Genomic DNA, 12,063 nt, shown 5'->3' on the forward strand with positions numbered 1-12,063 from the left:
AAACATCTTGCCTTGCAATCTGGAACAGTTACCCAGTAGCCCTGCAGGTGTGGGATGATCTGGGCTGCAGGGATGTTGGTGAGCTCCGACCTTTGGGAGGAACCAAAGGTGATTTCCTGGCTCCCAGGCCATGTTTGGCTCTCACTGGTGACCTCTGTGGGAGCTGCTGGAGCTGACTGATACAAGAACTGGGCCCTGCTGATTAAGACAGAGCTCTGCAGTTCCAAATTAGTGGTTATTCATCTATGAAGAGGATTCACCCTCGCCATCCGCAGCAAGAGCAGCGACAAAAACTCCAGCAAACTCCAAACAAGAGGCTGCTGGCAGCAGCCACAATAATCAGAATAAAGGCAGAGGGATGCTGTGCTCAGCCCCTGTGATGTCTATCAGGGAGCTATTTCAGTTGCTCCCTGAGGCATTCACATCTCAACCCATCTGTGTCTGATCCTAAATTACTTGTGACTGCGAGATATCAGGGATTTCCCCATAGATGAGGGGAGGGGGGGTGGGACATAATTTCTGTGTTTGACAGCATGCAGAAAGCATTTAATTCCTGAGAAGTGGAATTTAGGTGACTTAAAAATATCAGTAAAGATTAGTTGTTAAGGAAAAGACACTCCATCCAGCAGTTGCTTTTTTCCCCCTTAAAAATATCCCCCTTGGTATAGGATTAGGTGGCAATGAGCGTGATGAACATTGAAAATGAAATTCTCTAATAGCACAATCCACCTGCGAGCCAAATGTTACACAAAGACCCTGGCAAGGCTGAGAGAAGAAGAAGAGAATATAAAAGACTTTGTACTGCAGTAATCTCTAGAGTGCTTCCCAACTATGACTGGAGTTGCTGATCTCATTTCTTGGAAAGGAAAAGATATTTATCCCCATTTTCAAAAGCCAGGAGACTCAGCACCTTCCTCACAAGTATCACAGGGGTGTTGTGCTCACAAGGAGGGACTCTGAGTTGCATCTTACCTCCCTGTGAACTGTATCTCCAGCTAGGGACGGGTTCTGCTCAACAGGTAACAGACAAGGAGTTTGTTTTTGGGATTAGCTCCTCCAGAAATGCATCTGCAGGTGGGGACCACCCTGGGCAGTGTTTTGTACAACCGCAGGTCCTTCTGTGGTGCTTTAACCCCAGGCAGCAGCTCAGCCCCAGGAGCCACTCGCCCACTCCTGCCGTGGGACGGGGAGAGAACTGGAAGAGCAGAGTGAGAAAACTGTGGGCTGAGATAAAGACAGCTTGAACAGGTGCAGCAAAAGCCATGTGTGCAGGCAGAGCCAAAGCAGGAATTCATTCACTGTGTCCCATGGGCAGGCAGGAGCTCAGCCATCCCCAGGGCTCCATCACTGTCACACTCACTTGGGGAGACAAACCCAGAATGTTCCCCTTCCTGCTTCTCTCCCAGCTCTGTGTGCTGAGGGTGATGCCATCAGGTCTGGGGTGTCCCTGGGATCAGCTATCCTGGCTGTGCCCCCCCAGCTCCTCCTTTTCATTTAAATATTGAAGCCAATCCAACTTGAAGGTGTTAAACCCATGAATTTTGATGGAACAGTGGCAGGATTTTAGAGGTTATTTAGAGGATTGTTTTTAGGTTACTTAGAGGGTTTTAGAGGTTATGGTGAGGCTGAGGAGCAGGACAGGCCCTGGCTGTGTGCAATCCCTGCTCAGGGAGAGCTCAAACATCCCTGGGTTATCAGCACAAAACCAAACCCAGCTGCTGTGAGGAGAATTAACTCTAGCCCAGCCAAACCCTGCACAGCATCAGGTGTTCAGTTCCTGCATGCACTGAGCTGAGCAGAAATGCCACCTCTTGGTGACATTGCTTTTCACTGGTGCAGCTGTCAGAACATTCTCCATCCTGTCTGTGGGGTGATGCCTTGTGCTGCTGTTGGTGGTACAGACTGGAGGCTCCTGAAATGCAGCAGTCCTTGGATAAAATGCTTGTCAAGTGTTGGAGAAATAGTGTTTGATAGCCATGTGTTCTCCTACCAGAGCTTCTGGTGCAGTGCATCTGCCTGTGACTCTGGCCCATCCACAAAACTGGGACAAAATGCAGGTTTTTAGGAAAAAACCTCTTTTTGTTGTGCAGAAACTTTGACTGATGCCAAATGCTGTCACACACGGTACATTCATGTGAAATGATAAAAGGCTGTGATATACACAGACACTATTTCAGGCTGTGGCACATGAAAGGCTTTGCAAAAATGTGGAAAAAAACACATTTGGGGTTACTTACATGGAAAATTAACTTTCACTCAGGAAAAACTTTGGTAAAAGTGGTGTTGAAGATGTCAAGTTGCTTTTCCAGTTCTCTGTTATTTGCAAAGTAGAAATTTCCTTAACTTTATGGAGAAATTTGAAATTATGGAGGATAACAAAAGTTCCACAGTATTATCAGAGCTTCGGGGTACTTCACACCTAACAGAATGTACTTTTGTATTTTGTGTGCATTGATTTAGCACTATGACTCCTAGACAATCTTTAATAAGTTGAGCATTCATTGATTTAGTCTGTCAATGAATTTGGGGGTTTAGTTTAGTTAACAGCACCTAGAAGCAAACTCACCAAAAACCAATAAATTCTTTAGGCAGCACACCAGTGGCTTGGTTTCCTTCTTTATTATAATTCAGAATTCCAATGTTTCTGCACACTGGAAATTTTGTTTTTCAGCCAGCTGCACTACTGGAGATAAAAGCATCAGTGCTTACTGATTTCAGATCTGTGATTAATAAGTTGGACTAATACAAGTTAGTAAAAGTCAACTTTGGCTAAGTGCTTGGCCTTACCTTTAATAAACACAGCATTTGGTGGTTTATGACATTAGGGAGTCTCTTTGTGTGGTGTGCTTAAATTTCCCTTGGGCAATTTTCATTGAGGTTGGGATCAGCTTGATTGGAAAATTTAATGGCTTTTTCCATTTCCATTCCTTTTTGCCAATCTGTTCTTTAAAGCTGCTCTTTCATGATGTGTGAATTTGTCTCCATTTGAAGAACTAACATCAGATACAACTGAGAAAGCAGATTTTAGAAATGAGCTATTAGGCAGAGAAGAGGCACTTTTAAGATGCTTGCAAGTTGCACAGCAACCAGAGGAACATACAGTCATTTGATTTCTCAAATGACTTTGACTTTGACTCAAGGGAAAAACAGTTTTATTCTCCCCTCAGAGCCTTCTATCATATGTGATAAAGAGAAAATGTGTTTATAACATTTTCTCCCTCAAAAAATAATTAAAAAAAAAGAAAAAGTTGTGCCTCATCTCAGAGAAGCAGCAGCATCTCTTGCCCTGTGAGTCACTGCAGAACACATCCAGTAACAGCTCCTGAGAAAACAGAGCAGTGAAACTCTTTGTTTCTTCCAGGTTTTAAACACAAAGCGCTGACCCTTCTGAAATCAGAGTTACAACACAGCCAAACACAATCACTGCTTGGTGGTTTTCCAGTTTCTGTGGAATTGTTTCTCTTACCTGTCCAGAGCAGCTGTGGCTGCCCCTGGATCCCTGCAAGTGTCCCAGGCTAAGTTGGACATTGGGGCTTGGAGCAGCCTGGGACAGTGGGAGGTGTCCCTGCCCATGGAGAGGGATGGAAATAAGATGAGCTTTAATGTCCCTCCCAACCCAAACCATTCTGGGCTTCTCTGACTCTATGCTCATTCTCCCAATATATGGGATTTTACAATAATATTTTCTCATTACTACCAGCAGCAGATCTTGGCTTTTTCTGGAGACCATCACCCCACGAGCTGTGGCCCATTTTCAGCTGCTGCATGTGCTGGTTGATTCCAAATCACACACTCTTCTGATATTATTTTCCCAAGCCCTCTGGAGCAGAGTGTCTTCAGTTATGTGCCAATGCAGAAGTAATCAGGAGCTTATTGTTGTAATAACACATCAAAATCCAGCTTCATAAATGCCAGATAGTTCCCTTGGAGAGCTTATTTTCTCTGCTAGCTTGGGTCATTCCATAGATTTGAGCTACCCAGTCCAAAAATGGTCTGGTTCTGATGTAAACAGCCTGTTAAGACATATAAAATGTATTATCAAAATCTAAAAATACTTACAGAAGTGAATGACTTCATCAGAACAAGCAACTAATTTGTCCTTTTGTTTGACCTTGGTTTAGTCATTTTGAGCATGGCAGTGCCTGTGCTCTGCTTGTTTAGAGCATTCTGAGAACTGTGCTTAAAAGTCCTCCCAATACTGAGCAGTTTTTTGGTGTCTTTAAAAGATTTGGGTGTGGGCTAAAGATTTTTGAAGAAAAAGAGAGTTGTCTTGGTCTTGTAGACATCTTTGGTTAGTTCTGGGTCTGGAAAGGCTTGAGAACCATGGGGCTGTGTGACCGTGTTCACAGGGGTCTGAGGGTGAGAGAAGAGATGAGGATCTGACTCCATGTTTCAGAAGGCTGAAATATTATTTTATGATATACATTACATTAAAACTATACTAAAAGAATAGAAGAAAAGGTTTCATCAGAAGGCTGGCTAAGCTAAGAATAGAATCTGAAAGAATGATAACAAAGGCTTCTGTCCCAGACTCTCTGTCTGAGCCAGCTCACTTTGATTGGCCATTAATTACAAACAAAGTAACATGAGCCAATCGCAGATCTATCTGTTGCATTCCACAGCAGCAGATAATCATTGTTTACATTTTGTTCCTGAGGCCTCTCAGCTTCTCAGGAGGAAAAAATCCCAAGGAAAGCATTTTCATGAAAAGATGTCTGCGACAGGGCTGTCCAGCTATGACCAGGAACATGAAGCCTTTTGGCACTGAGCAGAAATACCACGGCTACATTTGAAATCCCAGAGGTTGTTTGGGATGAGAGCAGCCTGGAGGAGTTGCACCCTGAGCCTGTGTGATGTGGTGTGGGTGAGATGCACAAAATCACCACCACAATGCTGTTTATCGCAGAGTGAAAGTGAACAGTCAAATATCACTTAGATTCCTTTTAGTTTTTGCTCAATCCCTTGCATTTTACAGCTGTTTAATCCCTTGCTGAGCAGCCAGGCAGGTCCCCAATGTGCTGTCCTGCTTCCCACCAGGTGTCACCTGGCCACACCTCAGGCTGCTGTTGGCTGTCTCATGCCAGCCCACACACACACACTCTGCAGCACTCCACACACTCCGGTTCTCCCTCTCACACAGCACTCTCAGAGCTTTGCACCTTTTCCCTCCTGCCTCATCCCTGAGTCACTCCTTTAGGATGCTGACAGTGACTTGTTCCAGGCGGTCTGAACCTGAAACATTGTGAAAAGGAACGTGCTCCAACACATGGGGAGAGAAACAGCTTGTAGTAATCCTGCTGGTGCTGCTCTGGCACGAGGCTGGGTGTGTGGTGAGTGCCTGATCTGCAGAAGGATGCTGCAAGGAGAAAAACATTTCCTCCATGAGAAGGAATCTGTAAGAGCCAAAATGAGGGATGTGGGACTGCAGGGGCTCTCCAAAATGCAGTTTATTGTATACAAAATGCAGTTTATTCCATCCAAGAGATTACAGCAGTCCAGGGCTGTGGGTGACAGAGCTGTGCCTACAGCTGTCAGCTCCAGCTGCAGGCAGGCCTGGAGACCCTTTGGTTTTGGTTACAATGCATTTTATACTTTTCTGTGCTGAGTGTCTCAATACAGAAGAACCAATCTATACCTCAACTTTTATCTATAGCCTGTCATAACTACTATCATTACCATATTCATGTTACTGTTCTCCAGTCACTAAAAGTCAGTACATTACAGTTTAAGCTAGAAGTTGTTTTCCAGTTTTCTTGCAGTGGAAAATTCTGAGACCTTTTTTCTACTTGCAACATTTGCTGCCTTGTTTGCCTGTGCTATCTTTCTGCTTGGTAAAAGCATCTTCTTGTTTGGGGTGGGTTTATCCTTTGCTCTAAGCCATAAAAACCCCTTCTAACTAACACACCCTTGGTTAGCCAGTGAGACTGGCTCAGCAATTCTTTTCTCTGTATCAAAACTTGCTTCCAACTCTATTCCTTCATCAGACTCCACATTTAAAAATCTTTCTGCTAAGCACATATATCTGTGAGACAATTTTGTCAAACTTTCATCCTTCCCAACAGGAATCTTAAATCCTACATAGAAAAAGAAGAGTGAAACTTCCCTCCTTTTTTCCCTTTATCTCCAAAATATGCTTTTCCAGCCCATTGCTGGCCCCAAACATAATCTGAGGGGGCTCTAACGCCGAAGTGAGGGGGAGTGCACGTGGAGTACCAGTCAGTAATAATTTAATAAATATTATTTGTTTTTTCCTCTCCAGTTTGTGGCTCAGCCAAACTGCCAGCAGCTGCTGGCGACGCTGTGGTACGACGGCTTTCCAGGCTGGAGGAGGAAACACTGGGCAGTGAAACTCCTGACCTGTGTCACCATTGGGCTGCTGTTCCCCGTGCTGTCCGTGGCATACCTGATTGCACCCAAGAGCAGGCTGGGACTGTTCATTAAAAAGCCATTTATCAAGTTTATCTGCCACACCGGCTCCTACCTGACCTTCCTGTTCATGCTCCTGCTGGCGTCGCAGCACATCGTCAGGACGGACCTCCACATGCAGGGGCCACCTCCCACCATCGTGGAGTGGATGATCCTGCCCTGGGTTCTAGGTAAATCCTTCTGTAAATTTACAGAATTTACAATTCTGTAAATCCCACAGCCCGTCCTGCCCTGGGTTCTAGGTACATCCCACACCTGATCCTGTAAATCTCACACCCAGTCCTCTAAATCCCACAGCCAATCCTGCCCTGGGTTCTAGGTAGGTAAATCCCACACCTAATCCCGTAAATCCCAGACACAATCCTGCCCTGATTTCTAGGTACATCCCATAAATCCCACTCCTGCCCTGGGTTCTAGGTAAATCCCACACCTGATCCTGTAAATCTCACACCCAATCCTGCCCTGGGTTCTTGGTACATCCCACACTCAATCCTGTAAATCCCACACCAAATTCTTCCCTGTGTTCTAGTTGAATCCCATAAATCCCACACCCAGTCCTGCCCTGGATTCTAGGCAAATCCCATATATCCCACACCCAATCCTGCCCTGGGTTCTTAGGCAAATCCCATAAATCCCACACCCAATCCTGCCCTGGGTTCTAGGTACATCCCATAAAACCCACACCTGATCCTGCCCTGGTTTCTTGGTACATCCCAGACTCAGTCCAACCTTGGGTTCTCGGTAAATCCCATAAATCCCACACCCAATCCTGCCCTGAATTCTAGGTAAATCCCATAAATGCCACACCAGGAGCACTGAGCGGGGCTGACTCTCCCCCACAGCAGCTGTGGGGCCTCCTCCCAGGCCCAGCAGCGCAGATTTGTGTCAGGCAGCTACAGGAGCTGCACAGAACAGCTGTTCCAGCTGGGCCCTCCTGCAGCAGCAGCTCCTGCTGGCCCGGGGCTGCTTGGCTGTTCTGTGCCACCTGATGTGCCCTTGGCCATGACCCCAGTGCACTGTGACAGACGCACGGTGCACTCCCTCCTGCCTCCCCAGGCCGGGTGAGAGGAGAGGAGCAGCTTGGGAAGAGCTTCTGGGTCACACACAGTGTCCCTGCTGCTGTGCTGGCTCTGTCCTGTGCCTGGTGCAGTGTCCAGAGCCTGGCCCTGCCCTCCCTGCTCCCTGACCTGCCCCCAGCCTGGCTTATTCCTCCCAGATAAACTGCAGGAATGCAGGAGAGGGAAGATAAGGCTCACTCTCTGCTGATAATCACTGGCCACATCAGCATCAAGTGCTCTGATATCTGCAGGAGGAGGAGGAGTGTTGATTGTGTGAAGTTACATGTGAGGATCTTATTGCAGACTGGCTTGGGCAGCTGTCAGAGGAGGAGGGGTCTGTGTGCTGGGGATGCTCAGGTGAGGCACTGTGATGGGATGAGAGAAGGACAGAGAAGCCAGATGGGTGTGTTTTTGATGAGAGAGGACTATTCACCCTTCCACAGTGAGCTCCAGCACAGCAGCAGTGGAAGCCTGGGAGCTCCATCAGGATCCTGATCAGCTCCCATGTCCCTTGTGTGCCACCCCTGTGAGCTGGGAGTGTCACCAGGCACTTTGCTCATGGGCAGAGGTTTCCACACCTTTCTCCTGCTTCCCCACACCTTTCTGGCTCTCCTGCTTCCCCACACCTTTCTGGCTCTCCTGCTTCCCCACACCTTTCTGGCTCTCCTGCTTCCCCACACATTTTCTGGCTCTCCTGCTTCCCCACACCTTTCTGGCTCCCCTGCTTCCCCACACCTTTCTGGCTCTCCTGCTTTCCCCACACCTTTCTGTCTCTTCTGCTTCCCCACACCTTTCTGGCTCCCCTGTCCTGGTGACACCAGGACTCTGCTCCTTGCTTCTGGCTCTGGGTCAGGCTGGCTCTGTGCTGAGCAAACCCAGCTGTTCCTGTGCCAAACCCAAAGCTGCTGATGGAAAACGAGGAAGGAAAGAAAGAGTTGCAGACGTGTTCACAAATCACTTTGGGTGCTGACCCAGGGCACTGTGCTCCTTGCACAGCTCCACCATTATCTGATGAAGCTGATATATGCACTCAAAGGCAGGTGTTGGTGGAAACTTTAGAGTAAGCTCAGGGGGTTAAATGTCTTTTCTGAGCTTAGGTCATATATTCACTTTATCTTTAAATTCATGGTTAAAATTGAGGGAAATGGTAGGCATTTCAGTAAAATTGATTTGCAGATGAAAGAAGGATAATCCATTTAAAAAAAACCTTTCAAAAGCACAACCCCTTCAAAAACCTTTTTTACAGCTGTCTGTTCTTGAGTTCCTTTGTTTCAGATAAATAGAGATATTGTATGACTGTTTATTAAATAGAGAAATTAGAACAGTTTCACCAGATTAAAGGTTATTACTTACAAAATATTTTCCACTACAGAAGGAGAGAGAGCAGGCACACACAGCATTGCTGTAGCTATAGTAACCAGCAAGGATAACTCACTATAAATACAGTGTACGAGTTCTTCAACAGGCTCCTCTCCATTGATTTATTTTATTTTATGGGTTTGTGTGCATGCAGAGATGTGGAGGCAGCTGTAATGGGATTACATGGCTGGCCCTGACATTGTGCTGGTGTGGCCACTGACCTGCTGGCTGGCAGCTGAGCAGCTCAGATTGATATTTGGGGGCGTGCAGCAGTTCATTGCAACTTTGCTGCTCTTGAGATTGAGCATCCAGGTCCTTAAAGCTGAGTTACAAGCAGCACATCAGTGACCACTGCACTATCCTGTGGTTAGGCAGGGGCAGCACTTTGGGTAATGACATTGGTAATGCACATGGAGGTGTACTTTGTTTTGTTTTGTTTTGTTTTGTTTTGCTTTGCTTTGTTCTGTGTCTTCTTCACACATTTCCACTTTTCATTCAAGGATAATGTCAAGTGGGTAATTCAAAATACCTGGGGCTCTAAAGTAATTTTTTCAGAAGTATCCAAGGCATGAAGGAGCTGCCATTTGATTTTTGATGGGACTTAGGCTTTCAGAAATATTTAAACAGTTCTGCAAGGAAGGACATGGAAGTTACTTATAATCAGAACTGTGTCAGGTGGGTTCAGCAGCCTGGTGATGAATTTCAGAAGCTGCCCTTCACCCTTACAGCTGCAGGGAGGTACAGTGAGCATTAGCAAGTGCCCAAAATGATCACCAGAAGGCATTTCAGGGTTGGCATGATGGGCTCTGGCCGTATCCTTGGGAACAAACAGCTCACCAGCCCCACAGCCATATCTGACACGAGGTGAGTCACTGCCCTGCTTCCTGCTGAGTCTCACCTTTCCTCACAAATAATCCCTGTGGGCTTTTTCTGCAGCAGGATGCATCAATGCAGGGGCTGAGCAGAGAATGGATCCGTTTCTTCCTCCTTTGGGGTGATATTTCCAGGTCAGGGAGGAGCTGTGCTGGTTTTGGTGCTGCTAGAGAAAGCCAGGAAAAATCAGTGCTGTCCAACAGAGCAATGAATTGCTCACAGTGTCTGTGAGAGCAGACAATCTATTAGGAACTATACCAAATACAGCTGCTTGAAGAGTTTGTTCACGTAGAGCAAATTTCAGCTGAGCCAATTCACTCGTCCTGGTTATAAATAACATGTGTTTCAGGCAGTCTCCTCATGTGCATATCTGGAGCCCTGGGTAGGAAACCAAGGTCTTTTTCAGCTCTCTCCAGACTGCATTCCCCACAGACTTGTAAAATGTCTCATAATCAGCAGCATTGTGCTTTGTGGAAGGCAGGAGGGATGAGGCATTTTTTCCAAGCTGTTAATTTCAAATTGTCTGCTGTTACATCATGTGTATATACACAGGGTTTTAATGGCAAATAATGCCTTGTCATGGCAGTGAATTCCTTTTCTTTCTACAGGTTTCATCTGGGGAGAAATCAAGGAAATGTGGGATGGTGGATTCAATGAGTACGTGCATGACTGGTGGAATCTGATGGATTTTGCAATGAACTCCCTCTATCTTGCCACTATCTCCCTTAAAATTGTTGCCTATGTCAAGGTACAGTAACTTGGGAGAGGGAATTTGTAATGTGCTGGTGAAAGCTGTGGTACACAGGGTACAAACTATTCAAATCAAAATCACAAAGCAAAGAAAATAGCAGCTTTTCAAGCAGTCCAATTTTGAATATTCACCTGGAAAGCTATTTTGTTTGGAGAATGAACATCCTGCTCGTTCTGACTCTTTGATTAAAAGTTAAATAGATTGTTTGGGCACTGGGGAGAAATTTCTCCACTTTCTGTGCCTTTTGCAGCTACTCACTTGCCAAGGCACTTTTTGTTTTCTGTGCTGGCACTTCCTTCAACAATGCATAGTGAAAACACGGCTTTTAAATAAAATGGTAGAAGGAAAGCAAGAACAGGGTTACCTGAAAACTTCTAGAGCCAAGCTTTATAATCTGTATGATCCTACAGATCTGGAGATTGGTGATCAAAAGTTTGTGACAGGTCTACTGAGAAAAGCAAGACTGTTCTTAGGAGGCTTCTCTCTGATAATCTGATATAAAGGGGTCAAGTCACTCTTCAATATGTAACCTGTGGGCAGGGAAGTGACAAAGGAGCAAGCTGGGGCTTTCACACCCTGTGGGTTCTTCCCTGTCATGTTCCATTTGTGGTGAGAGCCCACATCAGAGCTCATCCTCAAAAGCACCTTCCACATTTATAAACTTCTGATGCTCCAAATTAGCATATGCACAGGGTTTGAAGCCAGGGGATGGCCTGAAGCACTTTTCCTTCTGTCTCCCTTTTTCAAAGGCAAGACACAAAAGTAAAATTCCTTATGCAACAGCTCTGTTTGGCTTCAGCTGGAGCTTCGTGCTTGGCCTACTTCTTCCCCTGCTATGAATCAGCAGCAGCTTCTCTGCAGTCAGTGGAATTACTCAGGTGTAAATCAGCAACTGGGATCTGCTCCTTGGCCATTCCTGCTCTTCCCAGCTTTGCAAGGTCTCCACTTGTGCCAGCCCAGCTCCCAATAAGCAGGACAAGCCCTTCCCCAGAGCAGCCTTGTTTAGTCCTGCCCAGCAGGCAGAGGGGGAGAAGAGGAGAAAATTTCCCCAAGCCCATTGACTCCAGAGTGCAAACAGCCCTGCTATGGGGCCTTTGTTAAATCCTGGAGGCTGCAGTCCTGGTGAGTCAGATTTTCAAAGGGAAAAGCTTATAAGCTGGTTGCTGCTCCCTGAAGAGGCAGCTCTGTAACAGCATCAAAGCAGGAACAGATTATGTCTTTTATTCTCCCAGCATTCAGAACCAGGGAGGAAATTACAGACTTGAAAGGTTGGTCTTTAAACCATAAACAATGCAAAAAAAAAAAAAAAAAAACAACCAAAACACACACACACACAAAAACCTGGAAATGGTGAAATGCATGGACAAAACTAAAAATGTTACCAATCTGGTTCTTCCTCACACTAATTACTAGAGGAGCTGTGCATCCAGGGGATGCGCAGTCACACACTGGGATGCAACTCCCAGCCAAAGCCCAGCCCCAGAGGAGGTGCAGCTCTGTTTGTGCTCCCTGTAAGTCACAGAAACGTGCAGGCCACCCACAAAACCCCATGGGCCAGCACACACAGGAGGTTTGGCAGGAACAGATCAGTTTGAG

At 46.1% G+C, this 12,063-nt stretch overlaps 1 protein-coding gene across 2 annotated transcripts in view; it reads left to right on the forward strand.

Annotated features, from left to right (window-relative positions):
* The window catches only part of TRPC5 (transient receptor potential cation channel subfamily C member 5), a 110,178-nt gene that overhangs the window by 58,651 nt on the left and 39,464 nt on the right, over nucleotides 1-12,063 (forward strand). For both annotated transcript variants that reach the window (XM_074551861.1, XM_074551860.1), the window contains 2 exons: nucleotides 6,260-6,596; nucleotides 10,325-10,464. In XM_074551861.1, the coding sequence (XP_074407962.1) occupies nucleotides 6,260-6,596; nucleotides 10,325-10,464 (477 nt within the window). The remainder of the gene's footprint in view (nucleotides 1-6,259; nucleotides 6,597-10,324; nucleotides 10,465-12,063) is intronic.

This window comes from Zonotrichia albicollis, chromosome 14 (assembly GCF_047830755.1).
Source record: "Zonotrichia albicollis isolate bZonAlb1 chromosome 14, bZonAlb1.hap1, whole genome shotgun sequence".
Taxonomy (NCBI): Eukaryota; Metazoa; Chordata; class Aves; order Passeriformes; family Passerellidae; genus Zonotrichia; species Zonotrichia albicollis.